Source organism: Scyliorhinus torazame, chromosome 15, assembly GCF_047496885.1.
Source record: "Scyliorhinus torazame isolate Kashiwa2021f chromosome 15, sScyTor2.1, whole genome shotgun sequence".
Classification (NCBI taxonomy): domain Eukaryota; kingdom Metazoa; phylum Chordata; class Chondrichthyes; order Carcharhiniformes; family Scyliorhinidae; genus Scyliorhinus; species Scyliorhinus torazame.
This window is the reverse complement of record NC_092721.1, coordinates 89,193,052-89,220,099: the sequence shown is the minus strand read 5'-3', so window position 1 is coordinate 89,220,099 and position 27,048 is coordinate 89,193,052. Positions and strand designations below refer to the sequence as shown.

At 46.8% G+C, this 27,048-nt stretch overlaps 1 protein-coding gene across 2 annotated transcripts in view; it reads left to right on the top strand.

Moving 5' to 3' along the window:
- LOC140391674 (angiomotin-like protein 1) overlaps positions 1 to 27,048 on the top strand; it is a 244,233-nt gene that overhangs the window by 135,521 nt on the left and 81,664 nt on the right. For both annotated transcript variants that reach the window (XM_072476407.1, XM_072476408.1), the window contains one exon: positions 18,547 to 18,691. In XM_072476407.1, coding sequence (XP_072332508.1) covers positions 18,547 to 18,691 — 145 coding nt within the window. The remainder of the gene's footprint in view (positions 1 to 18,546; positions 18,692 to 27,048) is intronic.

The window sequence follows — 27,048 nt, the reverse complement described above, 5'->3', positions numbered from 1 at the left end:
TGCCACCTGTGGTGTCAACAATCTTTACACCAGGATCCGCATCCAGAACAAAAGGTTGGCAGCTTTTGCGTGAGGCCACCTGCTATATTATTTAAGTGAGTTTGTTTTCTGTTTGGAAAGAATGAAAAGGGAAAACAATTAACAAAAATCATAGAATCTTTACAGATCAAAAGCAGGCCATTTGGCCCATCGAGTCTGCACCAACTCTTCAAAAGACCACCAGACCTGGCCCTAATCCCTCGCCCTATTCCTGCAACTCCACCCTAAGGAGCAATTTATCATGGCCAATCAACGTAACCTGCATATTTTTGGTCTGTGAGAGGAAACCGGAGCACCCGGAGGAAACTCACGCAAATATGGGGAGTGTGCATATTCCACACAGACAGCCCCCCAAGGTTGGAATTGAACCCGGGTCCCTGATGCTGTGAGGCAGCAGTGCTAACCACAATGCCACCATGGTGCCCCACGAGAGAATAGGAAAGGAATGTTCGATATATAGTTCTCGGTTTTAAAAAAATTCCCTTTTAAATGCCATTTCTCATCAAATAACTTTATATCCCACTGGGGATGAATGGTCTCAGTCAAAAATGGCAGGTTGTGTGTATTGATTAGGGTAGTAGATCGATCTTTTGTGGAGTTAGTACCAGCATTGACTTTATGGGTGACATGGCCTCCTCCTGTACTCTTGAGATTATTCTGCAGGAAAAAATGTTCTCCCTGCGTTGAATGAACAACTTTTGTTTCACGCTTTGTTATGTTCATATACATGTTCAGTACAACATGTTTCAGCAATTATCATAACAGGTCAGACTGAACTGGAACTAATATATTTATCAGGACCAAACAAAATCAGATTAATTGCAAATTTGCAGACCTTTTTGTTTTGGCCAGAGGCCTTGCCTATCCTGCAGAAGCTGGTTGCTACAAACATTACATTTTTCAGCCTAAACCATATTTAGTTATGAAGACTGGTTATCAATATTGGCTGAGTACATACGATAACCAGTGTAGACCTGTGAATGTCTGCCTGTCATTTTCAGAGATTGTTGTCCAATAGAGACTAGTGTTTATTTTAGATTCTCATGACTCTCAAGTATGGATAATTGGAATTTCTCCAAACGACATCGAGAAATCTGAATAATTAGTTACTGTGGTAGGACAAAGCTTTCTGGATCATTGAAAAGAAGGCTGTTTTATATTTCTGGGTCTAATGGGTAAAGTGCAAACATGTTTAATTTTTCGAGAAGGGAATTACAATTGGAGACCCATGACAACAGTTTCATTAATTGTAGCACAATCAATCACTCACGAGACGAGACGAGAGGGAGTCAATCGATGGCTTTATTACGCAGACTTGTTCCCCAGCAGCACAGTTACAGAATGCGGGTGCTGGGAGAACCCGGGCTCTTATACTCCACCTTACTGGGTGGAGCCAGTAGGCGCTGATCCAATCGGGACCCAGCGTCTATCCACCAATAGCCTCTCGGCATCACAGGGTACCGTAATACCCCTAATACATACCACCACATTCACCCCTTGTTAAAAAAGAACCCGGCGGGGGTAGTGGGCCGTATGGTGGTAGGGGTTTACAGAGTCGGTACCGACGATGCCGCTAACACTATGCTCCGATATCCACTACCAGTATTTACAATGCCACTTTAACTGGGCAACTGAATTATTTACAGAGGCATTTCTTGCTTTGTTATACGGATTTGATGAGTCGAATGGGTGCCCTGGTCATCCTCGCCGATCGTCTCAGCCCCGGTGGTGATGCAGGTGCTGGTTTGGGCACCGTCGTCTCTGGGAGCATAGCGATGCCTCTTCCTGCTCCACTACCCCTAGGCGGGGCCGAGGGAAGGACTGATCCACCCGGGAAGGGGGCAGCTGTGGGGTGCGCCGGTGGGAGGGAGGGGGTGATTGGTGTTGGGGGGGGGTGTGGAGCTCTGGAGGGGGCAGCTGTGGGGTGCGCCGGTGGGAGGGAGGGGGTGATTGGTGTTGGGGGGGGTGTGGTGAGCTCCGGCGGGCGCCAGGTCCCGCAGGGAGACCGTGTCCTGTCGGCCGTCGGGGTATGCCACATAGGCGTATTGAGGGTTCGCGTGGAGGAGATGAACCATCTCGACCAACAGGTCCGATTTGTGCGTCCGCACATGCTTTCGGTGCAGGATGGGTCCCGGGGCTGCCAGCCAGGTCGGAAGTGACGTTCCGGCAGGAGGACTTCCTAGGGAAATCAAGGAGGCGTTCGTGAGGTGTTTGATTCGTTGTTGTACAGAGCAGCGACCGGATGGCGTGGAGGGCGTCCGGGAGGACTTCCTGCCAGCGGGAAACTGGGAGACGTCTGGACCGTAGGGCCAGCAGGATGGTCTTCCAGACCGTTCCGTTCTCCCCCTCTACCTGACCGTTCCCCCGGGGGTTGTAACTGGTCGTCCTGCTCGAGGCAATGCCTTTGCTGAGCAGGAATTGACACAGTTCGTCGCTCATGAAGGAGGACCCCGATTATCGCTATGTATGCAGGCAGGGTAACCAAACAGTGTAAAGATGGTGCCGAGGGCTCTAATTATCGTGGCCGTGGTCATGTCGGGGCATGGGATGGCGAAAGCGAACCGGGAGTATTCGTCAATCACGTTCAGGAAGTACGTATTGCGATCGGTGGAGGGGAGGGGGCCTTTGAAGTCCGGACTGAGGCGCTCAAAGGGACGGGAAGCCTATATCAGGTGCGCTTTATCAAAATGCGGCTTGCACTCTGCGCAGATTTGGAAGTTCCTGGTGGCTGTCCTGACCTCCTCGATGGAGTAGGTCAGGTTGCGGATCTTTACAAAGTGATATAACTGAGTGACCCCCGGGTGGCAGAGGTCCTCGTGGAGGGTTCGGAGAGGGTCCACTTGTGAGTTGGCACATGTGCCGTGGGATAGGGTATCGGAAGGCTCATTCAGCTTTCCGGGACGATACAAGATCTCATAGTTATAGGTGGAGAGTTCGATCCTCCACCGCAAGATCTTGTCGTTTTTGATCTTGCCCCGCTGTGCATTATCGAACATGAAGGCAACCGACCGTTGGTTAGTGAGGAGAGTGAATCTCCTACCGGCTAGGTAATGCCTCCAATGTCGCACAGCTTCCACTATGGCCTGGGCCTCCTTTTCCACTGAGGAGTGGCGGATTTCTGAAGCGTGGAGGGTGCGTGAAAAAAAGGCCACGGGTCTGCTCACTTGGTTGAGGGTAGCCGCCAGAGCTACCTCGGACGCGTCGCTCTCGACTTGGAAGGGGAGGGACTCGTCGATCGCGTGCATCGTGGCCTTTGCGATATCCGCTTTGATGCGGCTGAAGGCCTGGCGGGCCTCTGTCGACAGGGGAAAGACCGTGGACTGAATTAGCGGACGGGCCTTGTCCGCGTAGTTGGGGACCCACTGGGCGTAATAAGAGAAAAAGCCCAGGCATCGTTTCAGGGCCTTGGAGCAGTGAGGGAGGGGGAACTCCATGAGGGGGCGCATGCGTTCAGGGTCTGGGCCTATAAATCCATTTCGCACTACGTAGCCGAGGAAGGCTAGATGGTTGGTGCTAAACATGCATTTCTCCCTGTTGTATGTGAGATTCCGGGCATTTGCGGTCTGGAGGAATTTGCGGAGGTTGGCGTTGTGGTCCTGCTGGTCGTGGCCGCAGCTGGTGACGTTATCGAGGTATGGAAACGTGGCCCGCAAACCGTACCGGTCAACCATTCGGTCCATCTTCCGTTGGAAGACCGAGACCCCATTAGTGACGCTGAATGGAACCCTTAAAAAGTGATAGAGCCGCCCATCTGCTTCAAAAGCAGTGTATTTGCGGTCGCTCGGGCGGATGGGGAGCTGCTGATGGGCGGACTTAAGGTCCACCATGGAAAAGACCTTGTACTGTGCAATCCGATTGACCATGTCGGATATGCGGGGGAGAGGTTATGCATCCGGCTGCGTGTACCTATTGATGGTTTGACTATAGTCTATGACCGTCCTCTGCTTCTCCCCGGTCTTTACAACTACCACCTGAGCTGTCCAGGGACTATTGCTGGCCTGGATTATGCCTTCCCTCAGCAGCCGCTGGACTTCCGACCGGATAAAGGTTCGGCCCTGGGTACTGTACCGTCTGCTCCTAGTGGCGACTGGTTTGCAATCCGGGGTGAGGTTCGCAAACAGGGAAGGCGGGTCGACCTTGAGTGTCGCGAAGCTGCAGATAGTGAGTGGGGGTATAGGGCCGCCGAATTTAAACGTTAAGCTCTGGAGGTTCCACTGAAAATCCAACCCCAGGAGTGTGGCACGCAGAGGTGGGGAAGGACGTAAAGCCGGTGTTCTTGAACTCCCTCCCCTGCACCGTGAGGTTCGCGATGCTGAACCCTTTGATCTCTACAGAATGGGACCCTGCCGCCAGAAATTTTTTTTGATTACTCAGGTGGATCGGAAGGGAACAGCGTCTTATCGTATCGGGGTGGATAAAACTCTCCGTGCTCCCAGAGTCGATCAGGCAGGGCGTCTCGTACCCGTTTATGAATAACGTCTTTGTTGCCATTTGGAGCATTCGGGGCCGCAACTGGTCTAGGGTCACCGAAGCCAGTCGCAGTTGCTGCATTGGGGCGTTTTCTTCAGGCCCCGTGTGGCCGTCCATCCCGGAGTCCTTAGCCGTCAGCGAAGATGGCGGCGTCCACGGGTTGCACAAGGTCGGGGGTGGACAAGATGGCGCCGCCCATTGATCGCACATTGCCGGAGGTGCACAAAATGGCAGCGCCCATCCCTCCCGCATGGAGTCCGGGACCCAAGATGGCCGCACATGGATCGTTGGGGGGGTTGAGTTTAGGGTCCTGGTTCTCCCCCGGAGATTGCGGCGACCCCCCCGGGCCTGGCACACTGCTACAAAGTGCCCCTTTTTGCCGCACCCTTTACAGAGGGCTGAACGGGCCAGGCAGCACAGTCGGGGGTGTTTCGCTTGTCCACAAAGTAGCAGCGGGGCCCTTCCGGGTGACCTGCCGCTCTGGCAGCACAGGCCTGCGGAGGAGGCGGGGGGTCCCGTGGTTCGGTCGCGGCGGGGGTCCACTGTGCCCAAGGGGCTGCCGGGCGGTCGGGGGCGTAGGGACGGGCGTTCTGCGATGCCACATCGAGCAAGGTAGCGAGGGCCCGTGCCTCCTTGAGGCCTAGTGCGTCTCTTTCCAGCAATCGCTGGTGAATTTGGGACGAAAGCATACCTGCCACGAAAGCATCCCGAACCAGTAGCTCCATGTGTTCATTAGCCGAAACCGGTGTGCAGTTGCAGTTTCTCCCCAATATTAACAGCGCACTGTAGAATCCGTCCAGCGATTTCCCCAGGGATTTGCCGTCTCGTCGCGAGCTGGTGGCGTGCGTAGACCTGGTTGACGGGCCGAACGTAGATTCCTATCAGCATGGTGAGCGCTGCCTGGAAATCGTCCGCGTCCTCTTTGAGAGTGTAGATTTCCGGGCTCACCCTGGAATGCAGGACCTGCAATTTCTGTTCTTCTGTAGGTATGCCGGTGGCCGTTCGGAGGTATCCATCAAAACACGCTAATCAGTGTTTAGAAGTTTGCCGCGTGGGGGCTGATTCGCAGACACTCCGGAATGATTCGGAGCTCCATGTCCTTTAAAGTCTGCGTAATAAATTGTAGCACAATCAATCACTCACGAGCCGAGATGAGAAGGAGTCAATCGATGGCTTTATTACGCAGACGTGTTCCCCAGCAGCACAGTTACAGAACCCGGGTTCTTATACTCCGCCTTACTGGGTGGAGCCAGTAGGCGGCTGATCCAATCGGGACCTAGCGTCTATCCACCAATAGCCTCCCGGCATCACAGGCTACCGTAATACCCCTAATACATACCACCACATTAATTTGATGTAATTCTACACTGAAGCTAGCAATGAATCTGTCTAATTGCGTGCCTTGTTTAAGTGCAGCACACTGCATCAGCTTAGCAAACATGAATCACAAAGCATGAATCAGGCACAGTTCCTTTTCATGATCGACTGAAAACATGTATTGTTTGTCACTTGGCACCCAGTAGTCATCAGTGTGTGGAAAGCATTTTTATAGAAAATATCAAGGCTTCTGGTATCTTGGTATAGTGGTATTCTACCCATCCCCCAACATTGCTTACACAAAAGATGTTTTGATGGGGCATCTTTCGTTAACTCAATGACGTAGCTCTGCATTCCTACATTGCAACGATAGAGCCAAGAAGGACCGAGTCTAAGATCTAAAGTGGAATGAAAAATCCAATACCAGTAAGTATTAAAAAGGTTATAGCATGCCATTCGTTTAACTGATGAAGTTGAGAGTATGGGAATATTTTGACTGTTCTCATTGTAGATTGTGAATTCAATGAGGAGAAATTCAGGAGAGACTGGTATCCTCATGAACAAAGGCATCTTACAAAACGTGCGTGCTCCCATTTACACCCAAGCAAACACTTCTGTGAATCATGTCATCTTTATCTGGGTCTGACACAGGACAACTGTTTTAGCTGTTTTGCTTCACTATAGAGACTGCACAGTACTGTGCTCCAACCTGATTTACACATCCCTTAATGATTGGGTTCTTCTTCTCATAGCCATGAAGGTCACGAGAGCAAGATCCTTCCAGGCAATCAAAGGGGACATCTGCAGATAAGCCAGTTTTTCTTTTATAAATCAAATGATGTTGCAAGCTAAGAAACGCACAATAGATGTTTCCTGGCAGGCTTACTGAGAAACCGCGTTAGGGAACTGGAGCTGGAGCTGGATGAACTTCGGATCATTCGGGAGGCAGAGGTGGTCATAGATAGAAGCTTCAGGGATGTAGTTACTCCGAAGAATAAAGATAGATGGGGGACGGTGAGAGGGGCTGGGAGGAAGCAGTCAGTGCAGGGATCCCCTGTGGTCGTTCCCCTTAGTGACAAGTATACCGCTTTGGATACTGTTGGGGGGGATGACTTACCAGGGGTAAGCCATGGGGTACAGGTCTCTGGCACTGAGTCTGTCCCTGTTGCTCAGAAGGGAAAGGGGGAGAGGAGTAGAGCATTAGACATTGGAGACTCCATAGTTAGGGGGATAGATAGGAGATTCTGTGGGAACGAGAGAGACTCACGGTTGGTGTGTTGCCTCCCAGGTGCCAGGGTGCGGGATGTCTCGGATCGTGTTTTCAGGATCCTTAAGGGGGAGGGGGAGCAGCCCCAAGTCGTGGTCCACATAGGTACCAACGACATAGGTAGGAAAAGGGATAGGGATGTAAGGCAGGAATTCAGGGAGCTAGGGTGGAAACTTAGATCTAGGACAAACAGAGTTATTTTCTCTGGGTTGTTACCCGTGCCACGTGATAGCGAGATGAGGAATAGGGAGAGAGAGGAGTTGAACACGTGGCTACAGGGATAGTGCAGGAGGGAGGGTTTCAGATTTCTGGATAATTGGGGCTCATTTTGGGGTCGATGGGACCTCTACAAACGGGATGGTCTACACCTGGACCAGAGGGGTACCAATATCCTGGGGGGGAAATTTGCTAATGTTCTTCGGGAGGGTTTAAACTAGTTCAGCAGGGGCTTGGGAACCTGAATTGTAGCTCCAGTATACAGGAGGTTGAGAGTAGTGAGGTCATGAGTAAGGTTTCAAAGTTGCAGGAGTGTACTGGCAGGCAGGAAGGTGGTTTAAAGTGTGTCTTCTTCAATGCCAGGAGCATCCGGAATAAGGTGGGTGAACTTGCGGCATGGGTTGGTACCTGGGACTTCGATTTTGTGGCCATTTCGGAGACATGGATAGAGCAGGGACAGGAATGGTTGTTGCAGGTGCCGGGGTTTAAATATTTCAGTAAGCTCAGGGAAGCTGGTAAGAGAGAGGGAGGGGTGGCATTGTTAGTCAAGGACAGTATTACGGAGACTTCTGGTGACGGCGGGCGTGAGGCGGTGGCACAATGGAGAGCCCCCGCTCGGGAACGACAATTTCGGGGCTTTAAGCCCGGTCCCAGGGTCCGCGAAGGCGGCAGAACAACGGAGAAGGCACGGAGGAGGCACTGAGAAGACACAGGAGGAAAAAAAGAACAAAGAAAAATGTCGAGGGTGAGCAGAAAAACGGCCGGAAAAAAACCAGCTGGAGGTCCGTCGGGGAGTGGAAAGGTCACCGCGGGGTCACCAGGAAAAATGGAGGCTGGAGCACCAGGGAAGGCCGCACTGCTTACGGCTGAAGAAATAACCAAGGTGATGGCTGCGGAATTTGAAAAGCAGTTGACGCAGATTGCGAAATGCATGGAGACGGTGAGGAAGGAGATGAGGGAGGCTTTGAGTGTGCTGGTGGAGGAGGCGGTTTCCCCGGTGAGGGCGGAGGTGGCGAGCGCAGTGGCGGAGGTGCGAGAGCAAGGGGAGGCGCTGAAGGAAGTGAAGGAGACGTTATTGCAGCACGGTGATCAACTTGCCTCGATGGGGAAAGAGATGCGGAAGGTGATGGATACTAACAAGGATCTGCGAGGAAAAATGGAAGACCTGGAAAATAGATCCAGGCGACAGAACATGAGGATTGTGGGGCTGCCCGAAGGAGTTGAAGGACCGAAGCCGACTGAGTATTTTGCCGCAATGCTGGCAAAACTACTGGGGGAGGGGGAGGACCCCTCCCGATATGAACTGGATCGGGCTCATCGGTCGTGGAGGCCTGTACCAAAGGCGAGTGAGCCGCCAAGGGCAGTGATTCTGTGCTTCCGTAGGTACAGGGTGAAGGAGAAGGTCCTGAGCTGGGTCAAGCAGAAGCGGGTGGTGCAGTGGGCTGGAGCTGGTATACATGTATACCAGGACTTTACGGTGGAGCTGGCAAGGAGGCGGGCTGCCTTCAACCGGGTGAAGAGGGCACTGTACATTAGCAAGGTGCGGTGCGGCATTGTATATCCAGCGAAGCTGAGGGTGACTTACAAGCTCAGGGACTTTTATTTTGGAACGGCGGAAGCTGCGGAGGAGTTTGCGAAAGCAGAAGGACTGTGGCAGAACTGACAAATTGAGGAATGGCCATGTGCCGATGTAACCTCATGACTGTATTTTCTTCTTTTTTGTATCACTGCGTGCAGGTGTAGAGATTAAAGGAGCCAAGGTGGTATATATTTGGACGAGGGAAGGGACGGGACTTTCATTTGAAATGAGAGTTCTTTGGGGTGTAGGTGGATAGGTGGGGTTTGTGTGCTAAAAGGGGATCTTTGGGCTTTCCTGGGGCCGGGCAAGTGGGAAAGGGACCCGGGCGGGGGCCTCCACGCTGGCCGGTGTGTGCCGGCCAGTGAACGGGAGTGAGGTGGGGGGAGGGGCTGCGGCCACCGGAGCCTGGCAGAACAGGGTCCGAGTGGTCTAGCCGGGGTGGAAAGTTGGGGGGGAAGGAACCGAGGGTAGGGGGAGGAGTTTTACAAGAGGCAGTGGATGGGAGGAATGGGAGGAGCTGGAGGCCTGGGATGGGGGGGGGGGGGAGCTGTGTAAGATTAAGGGTGACTACGGGTAATCCCTGATTTATTTTTGTCATTTGTTTATGTAAACATGCGGGTTGAGGTTTGGGGGTTGGTGGGTAGATGGGATCGTTGTTGTTATTATGGGGGCTGACATATCTTGCTGATTATTGTTTATTGTTGATGGATGTAAATGTGGGAGAAAATGTGAAAATGGAGGAGAATTTAAAAAAGGACAGTATTACGGTGGCAGAAAGGACGTTTGATGAGGACTCGACTACTGAGGTATTTTGGGCTGAAGTTAGAAACCGGAAAGGAGAGGTCACCCTGTTAGGGGTTTTCTATAGGCCTCTGAAAAGTTCCAGAGATGTAGAGGAAAGGATTGCAAAGATGTTTCTGGATGGGTGCGAAAGCAACAGAGTAGTTGTTATGGGGGACTTTAACTTTCCAAATATTGATTGGAAACGCTATGGTTCGAGTACTTTAGATAGGTCTGTTTTTGTCCAATGTGTGCAGGAGGGTTTCCTGACACAGTATGTAGATAGGCCAACGAGAGGCGAGGCCATATTGGATTTGGTACTGGGTAATGAACCAGGACAGGTGTTAGTTTTGGAGGTAGGTGAGCACTTTGGTGATAGTGACCACAATTCGATCACGTTTACTTTAGTGATGGAAAGGGAAAGGTATATATCGCAGGGCAAGAGTTCTATCTGGGGGAAAGGCAATTATGATGCGATGAGGCAAGACTTAGGATGCATCGGATGGAGAGGAAAACTGCAGGGGATGGGCACAATGGAAATGTGGAGCTTGTTCAAGGAACAGCTACTGCGTGTCCTTGATAAGTATGTACCTGTCAGGCAGGGAGGAAGTGGTCGAGTGAGGGAACCGTGGTTTACTAAAGCAGTCGAAATACTTGTCAAGAGGAAGAAGGAGGCTTATGTAAAGATGAGACATGAAGGTTCAGTAAGGGCGCTCGAGAGTTACAAGTTAGCTAGGAAGGGCCTAAAGAAAGAGCTAAGAAGAGCCAGGAGGGGACATGAGAAGTCTTTGGCAGGTAGGATCAAGGATAACCCTAAAGCTTTCTATAGATATGTCAGGAATAAACGAATGACTAGGGTAAGAGTAGGGCCAGTCAAGGACAGTAGTGGGAAGTTGTGCTTGGAGTCCGAGGAAATAGGAGAGGTGCTAAATGAATATTTTTCGTCAGTATTCACACAGGAAAAATACAATGTTGTCGAGGAGAATACTGAGATTCAGGCTACTAGACTAGAAGGGCTTGAGGTTCATAAGGAGGAGGTGTTAGCAATTCTGGAAAGTGTGAAAATAGATAAGTCCCCTGGGCCGGATGGGATTTATCCTAGGATTCTCTGGGAAGCTAGGGAGGAGATTGCTGAGCCTTTGGCTTTGATCTTTAAGTCATCTTTGTCTACAGGAATAGTGTCAGAAGACTGGAGGACAGCAAATGTTGTCCCCTTGTTCAAGAAGGGGAGGAGAGACAACCCCGGTAACTATAGACCAGTGAGCCTTACTTCTGTTGTGGGAAAAATCTTGGAAAGGTTTATAAGAGATAGGATGTATAATCATCTGGAAAGAATAATTTGATTAGAGATACTCAACACGGTTTTGTGAAGGGTAGGTCGTGCCTCACAAACCTTATTGAGTTCTTTGAGAAGGTGACCAAACAGGTGGATGAGGGTAAAGCAGTTGATGGGTGTATGGATTTCAGTGAAGCGTTTGATAAGGTTCCCCATGGTAGGCTACTGCAGAAAATACGGAGGCATGGGATTCAGGGTGATTTAGCAGTTTGGATCAGAAATTGACTAGCTGGAAGAAGACAAAGGGTGGTGGTTGATGGGAAATGTTCAGACTGGAGTCCAGTTACTAGTGGTGTACCACAAGGATCTGTTTTGGGGCCACTGCTGTTTGTCATTTTTATAAATGACCAGGAGGAGGGCGTAGAAGGATGGGTGAGTAAATCTGCAGATGACACTAAAGTCGGTGGAGTTGTGGACAGTGCGGAAGGATGTTACAAGTTACAGAGGGACATAGATAAGCTGCAGCGCTGGGCTGAGAGGTGGCAAATGGAGTTTAATGCAGAAAAGTGTGAGGTGATTCATTTTGGAAGGAATAACAGGAAGTCAGAGTACTGGGCTAATGGTAAGATTCTTGGCAATGTGGATGAGCAGAGAGATCTCGGTGTCCATGTGCATAGATCCCTGAAAGTTGCCACCCAGGTTGATAGAGTTGTTAAGAAGGCGTACGGTGTGTTCGCTTTTATTGGTCGAGGGATTGAGTTTCGGAGCCATGAGGTCATGTTGTAGCTGTACAAAACTCTGGTGCAGCCGCATTTGGAGTATTGCGTGCAATTCTGGTCGCCGCATTATAGGAAGGATGTGGAAGCATTGGAAAGGGTGCAGAGGAGATTTACCAGACTGTTGCCTGGTATGGCGGGAAGATCTTATGAGGAAAGGCTGAGGGACTTGAGGCTGTTTTCGTTTGAGAGAAGAAGGTTAAGAGGTGACTTAATTGAGGCATACAAGATGATCAGAGGATTAGATAGGGTGGACAGTGAGAGCCTTTTTCCTCGGATGATGATGTCTAGCATGAGGGGACATAGCTTTAAATTGAGAGGAGATAGATATAGGACAGATGTCAGAGGTAGGTTCTTTACTCAGAGAGTAGTAAGGGCGTGGAATGCCCTGCCTGCAACAGTAGTGGACTCGCCAACACTAAGGGCATTCAAATGGTCATTGGATAGACATATGGACGATAAGGGAGTAGTGTAGATGGGCTTTCGAGTGGTTTCACAGGTCGGCGCAACATCGAGGGCCGAAGGGTCTGTACTGCGCTGTAATGTTCTATGTTCTAGGAAGTTATGTATTAAATGACCATCAGATCAACGTTAATACCTGTACACACATGAATGGGCAAGAATACCGTTCCATGAATGTTCAGATAGTTTCTAACCATAAAGAAGTGACCCTGTACATTAACATCGTCTGCACCCGTGATAATTATGCAGCAGTCAACTGTGCTTCCATTAAGATGCTGTTTGCATCCATGAATGATCGTTTGGGTAAAACAAATGCAATGAGGCTGATCCCACTCCTTAGGCTACTGTCATACATTGGGACACTAAAGCAACAATTCTGTTGTTGGGACTACCCAATCAGAGAATTGTTCTCCAGTCAGCCAGCTTTGCTAATCATCAACATTGGTTCCATGTTCTCAGGAAATCATATGCCTGCAGTCACACATGTTCTCTTGATGCTGCTATATTTCCACTGAACATTCCCAGACTCTTCAAGCTCTCTTAAGGTGTTTCTCTTTTACAGCACATTAGTAAATTTTAATCCACTCCTTTTTAAAATGAGATTATTGCAGTGCCTGTGGCATGATTTATGATGATTCAGAGAATGCTGAGTTTGTACTTTATTACACACTTTTGCTGTCAAAATGCTAATGCTGCTTGGTTTTATTTATGTACAAATGTTACAGCAACTTCAGGTGAGGGTGGAGCTGCAGTTAGACACAGAAGCTGTAGAATGTGCCGCTTCACCATTTGCTTTGCTCTACAAAGATGGCATTTTGGTGTCTGGCTTCCCCATTTAAATGTATCGATTTGTGCGAAATTGCTGCACATGCTGTGATGAGCGATTCATTTTTAAATATTTTGGGGGATTATGTTGGTGTCCTATGTATATAAAGAATGGTGTGTGTTTTTGTGTCCATAGTTAATTAGTCAGGGGAAGGTTACTGGAAACAGGTTGTCCGTGAGGGCTAAAAGATGAAAGATTGAAGGTGTTGGTTTGATACATTTGTAATGGCAGGTTATGACATATTTGAATTATAGGTTAATAGTTTGGACCTAAAATTTGCATTGTGAGCTAAATAGAAAACTTGTTTTTTTAGCTATTGATTTCAAAAGAGAGTTCAGAAGTGACCAGGAACGTTTGTATAGTTTTCATGAGCAAACAAGGAAAGAGATATTGAAATTTACTGAGCTGGGTTCAAAGAGGGGTTTGAGAACAATGGATAAGATGAAAGGGGGAAAAGATATTTAAGGAAGGATTTTTAACTTGAGTTGGTGTGACTGTGAGAGAAAGGAGCTCTGGGACCTTTGGAGCTCTGCCTCCCCCCCGGACTACGTACCACTGCCACAATCACACCCTTCCCAACACTCCCACCCCCAAGACTTGCCTTTCCACTGGTCTCGGGACTTCTTTCCAGGCTTTTGGCTGCTGCAACACTGCCTGGCCGGGTTGGACATCTGCAGCCAATCTGATTGGCCAGCAGCTCTTATGGCTGTGACTTCATTCCAAGGACGGACGGAAGTCCCACCCACTGCCAATCAACTCTGAAGTAAGCGTTAAAAAGCAGTGGACTTCCAAGAGTCAGCGGTAACGTGTTACTCTCGGGATGGTGATCACCAATCGCTTGGCATCTTTAAATGTTTTACCCCAAGAATTCACCCAATCCAATTTATACTTCGTTTTCAGTTCATGTGCTGTTAATTTGTATCCTTAATTTGGTTAAGGAGATATAGAATCCAGTTCACTCGGGTTCTCAATTGTGTTATCAGCTTGTTCAGTGCAAAATATAATAGTGATCAAACGGACAAGGGCAAGCCTAACTAATGACAGATACTTGCCCTGCTACAATCCTGACCAATATTTTTTATTATTTGTTTGATCTTTGGCAATCCACAGTAACAAAAATACCATTCATCACTATATACATGTTTCCTGACTGATGGTCATTTTTTTGTCAATCTGTCTAACTTTGTCTTCACTTTCACCCTGCCCTTTCTGTTCAGATGTTTTTCCTCAATGTGGTGACTCTGCCTCATTCTTGTGCTCTTTGCTTATATCTCACTATTTCCCTATAAGTCCTTACACAGCTCTCTTTTCCATGTATCCTCAGTATTTGCGTGGTTCCACAAATGCCTCTTTATGGATAATACTCAAAAGCCTAACTGTTTCCAAGTCTGTACTGCTGGTAAAATACCTGGAACCCATATGGAGAAATTGCAGTTGTGCTTCTGCGATTTTCTCTGATGTACACTGGCTGCTGCTGAGATAACGTCTCATGGATGTGAACTCCAAAAATATTACCCCAAAATATTACTCAATGTCCCGCTCTTTGTTTTATTTCCCCCCAAAGGTCAGGTTGTGTAGGAAAATGGGGCTATACTATATATGAGGCAGGATATAGGGGAGTGAAGAATATCAGAAAAGTGATGAGAGAGTTCTTTCTGGCCTGCTGTATCCTGTCCAATATAATTCCCAGCCAAGTCCAACTCAGAGCTGTGTGTGTCTCATTTTGCCCCCACTCGCCCATTTAAAATGTCCTTTCCCACCCCATAGAATATGTGTTATTTCTGATGCTGACTGATTAATGACCTTTACATATATAATCAAATGTTAGAGCTAAATTTATTCCTGACTTAGTCAATGTTGCTAAACCCATATTTGTTCTAGGAAACGGATTCATTTAGGGACATTCTCATCTATAAACAGCCAACATATTTAAGGACTCCACTGTTTATATATTGTCAAAGTGCCAGTCCTGTTCTGTGGGCGCACTGCAATGTGTAAATTTAAAGATTTAATTGGAACTACAAACTACTGTGATCTTTAAAGGGGGCGACACGGTAGCACAGTGGTTATCACTGCTGCCTCACAGCTCCAGGGACCCGGGTTCAGTTCCGGCCTCGCGTGACTGTCTGTGTGGAGTTTGCACTTTTTCCCCGTGTCTGCGTGGGATTCCTCCGGGTGCTCTGGTTTCCTCCCACAGTCCAAAGATGTGTAGGTTAGGTGGATTGGCCATGATAAATTGCCCCTTAGTGTCCAAAGGTTAGGTGGGGTTACGGGGATAGAGTGGAGGCGTGGCCTTAAGCAGGGTGCTCTTTCCAAGGGCCAGATGGCCTCCTTCTGCACTGCTCTGAACTGTAAAGTCTATGATTCTATGATTAAAAGGATCATTTGTGGAAAATTAAATTAAGATTGTAAATAGTACAATCCCACTCCTCAGCATTTACTTCTTTCTACAATGACAGTTTAAATTATCCTACATTGTTACAATACTACCCATTCCTCACTCTAGCCAGACGTTGTAAAGATTTTAAGCTGCTATCCGCTATAAAAATAATAAACTAATCTATTGAAGTATTCAAAAAAGCTTCCCTTTAAAATCCATTTGGAGGAGGTCACGTGATTTGAGCGCAGGAGGGGTTACATTTTCGCAAACTCCTGCTCTGCTCATCGTTTAATTCATCTTTACATCCTTGTGCACATTTCCTTTTTTGTCTGTTCTTAGTTTACTCTATGTAAACCATGTCCTGAGAATTGTTGGTTGGTGTTTCTACATGATAGGGCTGAGTTAAAATGTTTAAACCCTGGCTTGTTTGTGTCATCTGGAAGGAGTTAGGGCCGGGTGCTGCCTTTTGAGTGGGCTCCTGCCCCGGCGATGCAGTGTGCATTGGCGAACGCTGACTGCCTGCGAAGATTCTCTTCTGGCTGGAAACTTCCGCTCTGAGGTTCAGGACATCAAGACCCAATCCCAAGAGTTGCAGGTGTTTTTATGGAGGAGCACAAGGAGGTTTTTGCAATAGCGAGACCACTGAACCTGATGGGAGCCCATCTCTATACGGGCAAGTTCCTATTGCATGGCCTGTCATCCATCCTGAAGGAGTCGGGTGAGAACGAGGGAGAAGAGGAGATGTGTGCTGCTGAGCCCAATCCCTGAGACGAGGGGCTGGAGAGGTTCCCAACTCAGTTTGAGAATTGAGTGCCATGTTTTGGGTTGACCGCCTGGGTCCTGATGGGCATGGTGGATGTAATGGTGTCTCATCCTGCAATCATTGGAATCCTTCAGAGATCCAGAAGAGTACTGATTGATCTTGATCCTGTCTCATCTATTTCTTTTGTCTTTCTTTGTTTTTTGGCTTTCTTTGTGCACCACTGAAGAAGTCCTTTATCCTGAGGAATACCTTGCTTTCCTGCATCTCAGTTATTATCCTAGACTTTGTTTCCTGTTGATCATGTTAGTATCTGCTTGTCAATTTTTCCCGTTTACAGGGAAGTGAATGATGTGCGTGTGATGGCCTGCATCATTGATTATCCTGATTTAACAAGTTCCTATCGCGTTAAGCCGGATGTTGAATATGGGATCTGTGCACAGTCTTTATTCTTTATCCTAAATGTATTTGGGTGCTTTTTGTCGTCCCTCCCCCTTCTCGCTTGAAAGGAAGATGACCGAGCTGGTGAGGGTTAGAGTGGTAGGGTTCATTTGTCCTCGTTGTGATTGAGGAAGGTTCCCCCCCCCGCCAGTTAGAGGTAACCAGTTTGGGTTTTTTTTCCCCTACTTTTTCTTTGACATTGGATTCAGAGCATCCATGCGTTTTTCTTTTTGGGCCCAGACAGACTGCATGTTACCCTGCTGACCACTAGGTTGTGTTTGACTCTTCCCTTTGTCTGAGTCAGTCTTTTCTCCTGATATGGGTCTCCCTCTCTGGCTCGTTTATCTATCCCTTTATTTGTAAATATTTTTACTCAAATTTCCTTAGTTTATCAAATACAAACCTCACAACAGAATATATACAAATTGTTATTTTTTAAAATAATAATAATACCCCTAACCCCCCCCCCCCCCCCCAGCTAACCAAGACCCAATCTCTCCAATACCTCCCCCCACCCCCTCCCTAACCAAACACCCTAGTTGTTGGCCTTCACCAAGTCCTTAAAGAAGGTGATGAACGGCTTCCACCTGGAATAGAACCCTTCTCCGACCCTCAAATGGCATACTTGGGGCGCAATCTACCGGCTGCGTTATGCCCGAAAGGCAGCGCGGTGTGACGCATCGTGGCCCGTAGGTGCCAGGAGATCTCTCTTCCAGGATCTACCCGCCTCACCACACCTCACAAGATCTCGCAAAACGTCGCCCAAAACATCAAATGCCTTCTCCGCGTCCATGGAGATGATTACCTCTGGTACAGTCCCGAAGAAGGGTAATAGGATTGCATTTACAAGTCTTCAGATCTTGGCTGACAACTGCCCACCCTTGACAAACCGCATCTTGTCCTCCGAGATCACCTCCGGCAAGGGTGAGTTCCCTGGTGCTGGAGGAGATGGGCATCAGTAACCCTCCCCCCCCAGGGTGTCCCCCTTTTGGGGGGGTGCCCTGATGGCCCCCTCCTCTCTGAGACTGAGTTGCCTCTTTCCAGCTGGAATCTGATTATACCCTCCTTAATCTCAGGCCTCATGGCTATTTTGATGTGCCCCGAGGGGATGTGTCGTTACGTGATAGTCTGGCAGCCTGTTCTTCCCTTGGACCCGAGACCCGGGGGTGGGGCTTGGTAGCTTGCTCTTTGCTCTTCTCTTAATTTTCTATGGGAGACCCTGAGTTTGCGGCTTGAGTTCTGAGGCGTCCGATGTCCTTGGACTTGTGCTATCCGATCCTCTCCTTGCAGTTATATGATGATTGTCTGCTCTGTCCTGGGCCTGGGAGGGAGTTTGACTACGTTGCGGATATCAATGTAATTCTCCCTTGGCTCTAGGGTTCCCTGGGTTTTTTATTCCTCTATTATTTTTCTTTGAAGCTATGGGTCTGATGTAACTCTGTGCTGTTGACTGAATCCTACTTTGGTGCAGACTGACCTTATACCTGGTGATTGAAAACCTTGGGAGTTTGTCCCAGTCTCATCTGGTCTTATTTTTTCCTATGTTGGCAATGCTTCTGTTGTTGCTGTTTCGCATTGATAACTATGGCTTTTTTCTCTTCTTTTGTTTTGAAGTGATAATTATAAAAACTGAAAACTTCAATAAAAATACATTTTTTTAAAATTCCATTTGGATATAAGAATGCATAGCCTTCCGTTTGTTTCCCTATCATCTGATATGAAAATGAACTTTCTCCTTTATTCAAAGTAATAATTAGAATTATAAAATTGGTTTTGCAAAATAATTGGTTTGTCTGCGAGGAGTTTTTGATATCCAGTTATAGTAATGAAGTCACATGTACATGTTTTTAACAAGAAAGTCATGCGCTATCTTTTCTGAATAGCTGTATTAAGTAAACATATTTGACTGGAGACCAGAGCTAACAATTGCTGCACTATCTTTTTTTTTCTTTTACAGTTTGAAATGGAAATCCAGCGGATCTCAGAAGCCCATGAGAACTTGATGAAGTCCACGACCAAACGAGAAACTCTGGATAAAGCCTTAAGGAATAAATTGGAAGGGGAAATACGGAGGCTACATGACTTCAACAGGGACCTTAGAGGTATGATTTTGAGGGGGGAGAAAAAACAACTTCAAGCCCAGTGATTCGGTCTTCTCAAGTGTCTGTTTACACTGGAAGCAAGCTCCAAAACAGATTCATTGTAATTCTTCAGGTAATGCAAGATGATGTCAGATGCTGTTAGTTGCTGTGTTACATCAAAATCTGGCTCAATACTTTTGAACTTCCCATCATTTGGGTAAGTTTACTATTTACCCCCAACAGCCAAATGCATAATGAAAATGTTAAAAATGCTGTAGGTCAGGCAGAATCTGTGTAGAAACAGAGTTAACAGTGATCAGAATTGAAGAAAGATAGAAATGGTAGATTTTAAGCCAGTAGAAAGGTGGGACCACGAACGTAGAGCAAGCGATAGGGGGAGCAATCTAATCGAATGGGAACAGAATCCCGCAACTAGCATGTTTAGACGGGTATTTCCCGGCGCTCGTAACACTGAGAAACACCATGCTATCTATCGGGACTCTGGTTCTATTCGGGGCCTCAGACCCCCCTCCCCAAAGTTCCATTTCCTGCACTGGGGAGCTCCACTCACCGGAATTCCTCATTGCAGCGGCCCGATCTCTTGACCCCCCTCTCCACGCGACCCCAAACCCCCATCGCTCCTTTAAGGGGGTCCTCAGGGCCCACCGCACCCAGGTAGGGTACCCCCAGGCCCAATTCCCGCCGTGGGGAAAACAATAGCTTTGCACCTTGGCAGTGCCAGCCTGGCATCCTGGCAGTGCCACCCAGGCACCTTGGCAGTACCAGGCTGGCACCCAGGTGGCGCTGCCAGGTGGCACCAGCTGTGCTAGGGTGCCACCCTGCCCAGAGGGCAAGCACCTGGAGACCTTCGATCCACTGGGATACCCCCACGAGTTTTATGGAGCCCAGCACTGAACGATGCTCACCCAAGATCTCCAAAGCGAAGGGGTTAGATCATGGAATTTGATTTGATTTGATTTATTATTGTCACATGTATTAGTATACAGTGAAAAGTATTGTATAGGGGCTGGTTAAGCACAGGGCTAAATCGCTGGCTTTGAAAGCAGACCAAGGCAGGCCAGCAGCACGGTTTAATTCCGTACCAGCCTCCCCGAACAGGCACCGGAATGTGGCGACTAGGGGCTTTTCACAGTAACTTCATTTGAAGCCTACTTGTGACAATAAGTGATTTTCATTTAATTTAATTTCTTGCATGCTGTACAAACAATGCATACCGTACATAGGGAAGGAAGGAGAGACTGCAGAATATAATTTTACAGTTATAGCACGGTGTAGAGAAAAGATCAACCTAATACGAGGTAGGTCCATTCAACTGTCTGATGGCAGTAGGGAAGAAGCTGTTCTTGAGTCGGTTGGTACGTGACCTCAAACTTTGGTATCTTTTTCCTGACGGAAGAAGGTGGAAGAGTGTATGTCCGGGGTGCGTGGGGTCCTTAATTATGCTGGCTGCCTTTCTGAGGCAGCGGGAATTATAGACAGAGTCAATGGATGGGAGGCTGGTTTGCGTGATGGACTGGGCTACATTCATGACCTTTCTCATTTCCTGTGGTCTTGGGCAGAGCAGGCTCCATACCAAGTTGTGATACAACCAGAAAGAATGCTTTCTATGGTGCATCTGTAGAAGTTGGTGAGTTGAAGGACATGCCAAATGTCCTTAGTCTTCTGAGAAAGTAGAGTCGTTGGTGGTCCGGTACTGTCTTTTAGTATCTTTGCTGGATTTCTTTAGATCATATCTGGCTTTCTTGTAGAGGTCAGGGTCGCCTGACTTGAACGCCTCAGGCCTAGACTTCAGCAAGCAGTGGATATTCCTGTTCATCCAGGGTTTCCGGTTGGGAAACACGTGGATTTGCTTCTTTGGCACACAGTCTTCTGCACACTTACTAATGAAGTCAGTTACTGTAGTGGCGTACTCGTTCAGGCTGCTCGCAGAGTTTTTAAATACTGACCAGTCCACTGACTCTAAGCAGTCCCGTAGGAGATCATCCGATTCCTCAGACCAACAATGCACGACTTTCTTTGACGGATTCTTCCGCTTCAGTTTTTGCTTATAAGCCGGGAGCAGGAGCACAGCCTTGTGGTCAGATTAGCCAAAGTGTGGGCAGGCGATAGAGCGGTAGGCATGTTTTTATTTGTGTAGCAGTGGTCCAGGATGTTTGGGCCTTTGGCGGAACAGGTGACGTGTTGGTGGTAACTTGGTAGTACGCTCTTGAGCTTGGCCTGATTGAAGTCCCCAGCTACAATGAACAAGGCCTCCGGATGTTCGTTTCAAGGCTATTTGTGGTGGTGAATATTTTGTCCGCCTATCGGGGGCGGAGCATCGGAGGAAGGCCTTCATGTGACTCCCTGAGGCCGTTCCAACGGCGTGCAGCGTACTCCCCGATGACACATTTTGGAGGGGGCGGAGCATCTGAAAATGGGCACCGCCCTCAATTCGGTTTTAAAAAGGGATTCTCCGCCCGATCGCCGATTCCGATATCGGCGTCATGGAACGGAGAATCCCGCCCAGGGTTTTCAAAGTGCTGGTGGGTGTTTTTGGTGGTGAGCGATCCGTCGTGCCGTTCCCGCGGTGGTCCCGATCACAGGAGAAGCGCACAATAACCGCTACGGATTTTACATTGAGAATGGCAGCCATTGCTGCCTTTTAAATGGAAATAAATGAGGCTGTGTGGAGTCTTCTGGCCAGAAGCGGCAGCAGAGAGCAGTTCATGCACCCTGAATGCACACTTGTCATCAAGCGCACTCATGACATATACTTTTGGTGCCAAATCACAGAACAATGATGCTTCCATTTTCTAGCTGCTGGCAAGCAAGGCAAGTGAATTGTGGCGAGGAATGGTTTTCTTAAAAGTAGGAGACGGCCAGAGACTCAAATAGGCAGTTTACCTATTTGACAGGATCTCACAACAGAATCTGTTGGAGAGGCGAATCCAGGGCAAGACAGGGCAGTGCCAGTGTTAGCTCTGTACAGAGCACCAGGGCCTCTTGTTAACAGCCTACAAAGAAGAAACTTAACTTGGGAACAAAGCAGTAAAAAGATGATTTCTTGAGGTATTTTTCTGTCAGTTGTGCCAATGCGAATTAAGGTGCAAAGTCCATGTGTGTTATGTGCAGGGAAGTACTGGAAAATGAGAGGAGAAGTTTCAGGTTTTGAAAGAGAAGTGGTGGGTGAAAAATTCCTTTTGAGGTTGAAACCCCAGAGTCAGTTATTAACTTAGAGCTGACTCCAAATTAAAAGACTACGCGGCTGTAGCTGACCTGTGATACCACATTAAAAACACGCCAAAAGCCCATGAGGCTGTCAGTATTCTGGTGTAGCATCTCCCAGGAGTATCCAGTGCTGAGTAAAACCAGCATTTTGGTGCTATTGCTCTTCACCGACCACCTAATTGTGCGAGGTTGTATTTTCTGATTTCGTAAATGAGAAGATGGCACAAAGGAACTGGCTGAAATCTGCACCTGATATGCGCATTGCCCTCTCCTGTGAACGTGATTCAATTGAGATCGTGAGGACCAGGCAGGCCCCCCTTCCGCATTAAAGGTGGCATGGGCTACTAACGTCGACAGCATGGATCATGAAGGCTGGCTCGTTGACAAAAGTGGGCTGCGGGAAAAAAAGTTTGAAAAACACTGATCTAGAAGGACAAGGACAGTAGATGCATGGCAACACCTCCACCTGGAAGATCCCCTCCATGTCACACACCTTCTTGCCTGTCTCTGGTCAAAATCCTGGAACCCCCTCTGTAAAAGCACCGTGTGAGTATCTACACCACATGGACAGCATGGTTCAAGGCTTCAGCTCACCACCACCTTCGCAAGGGCAACTAGGGAATGGACAATAAATACTGACCTAGACAGTGACACCCACATCCCATGAATGAATCAATATTTTAAAAATAGATAAGGGAGAACCAATGGATGAGTATATTTGGATTTTCAGAAGGCTTTGATAAGGTCCCACAAAAGAGGTTCGTAAACAAAATTGGAGCACATGGGATTGGCTAATGGACAGAAAACAAGCCTAGGATAAGCGGGTCATTCTCAGTTTGGCAGGCTGTAACTAGTGGGGTACCACAAGGATCAGTCCTTGGGCACTAGTTATTCTCAATCTATATATCAATGATTTGGATATGAGAACCAAATGTAATATTTCCAGGTTTGCTGATGACACAGAACTAGGTGGGAATGTGAGATGTGAGGAGGATGCAAAGTGACTTAAATGGGATTTAGTTAGTGTCATGTGAGAGTACCCTTTAAGAAATGGATGTTTGAGAAATGTACCTTCAAGAAATGGAGCTGCTCATGTTACTGGAGTGATGTCAGAGTATGGGTGGAGCTGAGCTCCACTTCTGCTTTTTAGTTTCAGTTTGAAAAAGCTTGGGTGTGTGTGTTTTTCAGTGAGCTGAATCCGAAGTTAAAAATGAGCTGCACTGCTGTTGATCTCTGCCATCCAAAGACTATGGATCATTTGGTGAATGCAGAAGAATTATAAATGTTTTCAGTCTTCAATGTAAACCCTAATGTGATCCTGTTTGAAGGTTTGTTAAGTCTTTTGGATGTTAAAAGGACAGCATACAGATTACTTAGTGTTGTATTCTTTGGGGGGTGTATTTCATTTACTGGTTGCTAAGATATTCACTGTTTGTTTTAAAAAGGCTTACTTGAGGTCAGAGAATAAACATTTGTTTTGTTTTTAAAAAACACTGGTCCATGTTCTGCTGTACCATACCTGTAGAGTGAGCCGTGTGCTCCCCGTACCACAATCTATGAAAAGTTGTGGGTCAGGTGAACTCCACGATACACTTTGGGATTCTCTAAACCCTGACCCATAACAATTTGGGGATCGAGTGGGATAAAAGTCTACCTATTGGATTGGCTTAGTGAACTGAAAGACAGTGAGGGGTGAGCATATTGTGGTTGCTTTTCAGGTGTGGTATTTTAGTTTAAGTGGGGAGTGTATTGTGGACAATGGCTCTTTCAGAGGCTCAGAAGTTTTTGGGGTGGAGACGGTCACACGCAGTACCTTACGGACAGAGACTAAAAGCAGACTGTTAGATTTGGCAAAAACATTGCAGTTAACATTACCTGACAAAATGCGAAAAGATGAGGTAATTATGGTGGTGGCTAAGCATTTAAGGTTGCCTGAGATACAGTTTGACTCATTGGAAATGGGAAAAATTCAGTTGCAAATTAAACAAATGGAACATGAGAAAGAATTAAAGCAGCTCGAATACGAAAGAGAGAGAGTGGAAAAAGAAAGAGAGAGAGTGGAAAAAGAAAGAGAGAGAGTGGAAAAAGAAAGAGAGAGAGAGGAAAAAGAAAGAGAGAGAGGAAAAAGAAAAGGAGAGAGAAGAAAGGAGAAAATAAAGAATAGCCCTAGCAGAACAAAAAGAAAGAGAATGGGAGATACAGATCAGGGAAAAGGTAAAGAGAGAGAGTTTGAACTTCAGAAAATGGCCATGAAACATGACAGTCAGTTAAAATTTGCAGACCGTAAAGGGAAACGTACAGTTGGATGATAGTGATGATGATAGTGAGAGAGAGCGTCAAAGTCGAAGGCTTGATGGGAATCTATTTAAATATGTCCAAGCATTGCCAAGGTTTGACGAGAAGGAGGTAGAAGCCTTTTTCATTTCATTTGAGAAGGTAGCTAAACAAATGAAATGGCCACAGGACATGTGGGTATTACTGATTCAAACAAAGCTGGTAGGTAGAGCTCGTGAAGTGTTTGCATCGCCACCGGAGGAGGTATCTGGAACGTATGAGGAGGTGAAAAAATCCATCATGGGTGCATATGAACTAGTGCCTGAAGCTTACAGACAAAGGTTTAAAAATTCAAGGAAAGAATTTGGTCAAACATACATGGGAGGTTGATAGGCTCAAACAGAGTAATTTTGATAGGTGGATAAGGGCTTTGAAAATAGATCAAACGTATGAAGCTTTCAGAGAAATTATAATTTTGGAGGAGTTTAAAAATTCAATTCCTGATGTAGTGAGAACTCATGTGGAAGAGCAGAGGGTTAATACTGTGAGGTTAGCAGCAGAAATGGCAGATGATTATGAATTAGTTCATAAATCAAAGCTTGGTTTCCAACATCAGTTTCAGCTTGTGAGGGATAGAAACTGGGGATATGAGAAATACTCAAGTGGTAAAGGTAAAGGTGATCTGATGGGAGATAATAAGGAGAGTGTACCTCCGATTAATAAAGTAATCCAGGATGGTGGAAAAGAAATGAAAAGTTTCAAATGTTTTCACTGTAATAAACTAGGCCATGTAAAGTCACAGTGTTGGTGGTTGAAGAAAGGCACTTGGAAGTCTGATGTGGTATAACAGGATAAGACAGTGGGGTTTGTTAAAGTGGTAAAGGAAAGCCCAAGTGAAGCGAAGGAGGTGCGAAAGATTGTACAAGCTGATCAAGAGGTGATTGATAAGAAGGTGCCAGATCTCTTTAAAGAATTTACCTGTGTGGGTAAAGTTTACTCATGTGTATCAGGAGGAGTAGGTAAAGAAGTCACAATTTTAAGAGATATGGGAGCTAGTCAATCTTTAATGGCAAGAGATGGGCCAGAAAAGGTGGTAAATGTGGAATTCAGGGTGAGAAGAGTAGTGTTCCATTATATAAGGTAAGGTTGGAAAGTCCAGTGAAGAGTGGTGAAGTGGTAGTATGAGTAATAGTGAAACTATCTTGTCCAGGAATACAGTTTATCTTGGGTAATGATATAGCTGGATCGCAAGTGGGAGTGATGCCAACTGTGGTTGATAAGCCAGTGGAAAATCAGACAGCTGAAGTGTTGAAGGACGAATATCCTGGGATTTTTCCGGATTGTGTAGTAACAAGGCCGTAAAATCACAGGTTAAGACCAGAGGAGAAATCAAAGAGTGAAGATGAAGTTGAAGTGCAATTATCAGAAACGATTTTTGATCAGATGGTTGAAAAAGAAAAAGAACAGGTGGAGGATGAGGCGGATATTTTTAGTTCAGGAAAATTGGGGGAGTTACAACAAAACGATATAGAAATAAAACGGATGTATCAGAAAGCATACATGGAAGAGGAATCTGCGTGTATACCAGAGTGTTATTACCCTAAAAGTGATGTCTTGATGAGAAAATGGAGACCTTTACATATGCAGGCGGATAAAAAGTGGGCAGAAGTTCACCAAGTAGTATTGCCGGTAGGGTATAGAAAGGAGGTGTTGCGAGTTGCACATGAGGTACCAGTGGGAGGTCATTTGGGAATAAGAAAAACTCAAGCTAAAATCCAGAAACATTTTTATTGGCCTGGACTACATAAAGATGCAGTTAAATTTTGTCAATCATGTCACACATGTCAAGTGATAGGGAAACCTCAAGCAGTGATGAAACCAGTGCCCTTAATACTCATTCCAGCATTTGAGGAACCTTTTACAAGGGTCCTAATTGATTGCGTAGGACCGCTTCCGAAAACAGAAAGTGGGAATCCATATCTTTTGACTATAATGGACTATAAAGGTCTACTAGGTTTCCAGAGGCCATTCCAGTATGTAATATTACAGCTAAAAAGATTGTGAAGGAGTTACTTAAATTCTTTATTAGATATGGACTACCCACAGAAATACAATCGGATCAAGAATCAAATTTTACCTCAAGGTTATTCAAAGAAGTTATGGATAGCTTAGGAATAAAACACTTTAAATCAACTGCGTACCATCCAGAATCGCAGGGAGCATTAGAAAGGTGGCATCAGACATTAAAGACAATGTTGAGGGCCTATTGTCAAGATTATCCAGAGGATTGGGATAAAGGAATTCCATTCGTGCTGTTTGCAATTAGGGCTGCACCTAATGAGTCAACCAAATTTAGTCCTTTTGAACTAATTTTTGGTCATGAGGTAAGAGGACCATTTAAATTGATTAAGGAAAAATTGGTGAGTGAGAAATCGGAAATTACATTATTGGATTATGTGTCAAATTTAAGGGAACGATTAAATAGAGCAGGTGAATTGGCTAGACAACATTTGAAAGTTGCACAAAATGTGATGAAACGGGTAGCGGACAAGAAATCCAACGTTCGTAGTTTTGCCAGTGGAGATAAAGTTTTAGTGTTGTTACCAGTGGTAGGTGAGCCTTTTGAAAGCTAGGTTTTGTGGACCGTAACAGATTAAAAGGAAATTAAGTGAGGTGAATTATGTGGTTAAAAACACCGGATAGAAGGAAGAATCACCGAGTGTGTCATGTGAATATGCTTAAAAGGTACTTTGAAAGGGAAGGAGAGAAAAAGGAGGAGGTTTTAATGATTCTAACTCAAAGTGATGAACCAAATCCAGATGACTGTGAATTTGACAAACCTCAATTAAATTGGAAAATGAGGATGTTCCTAAAAA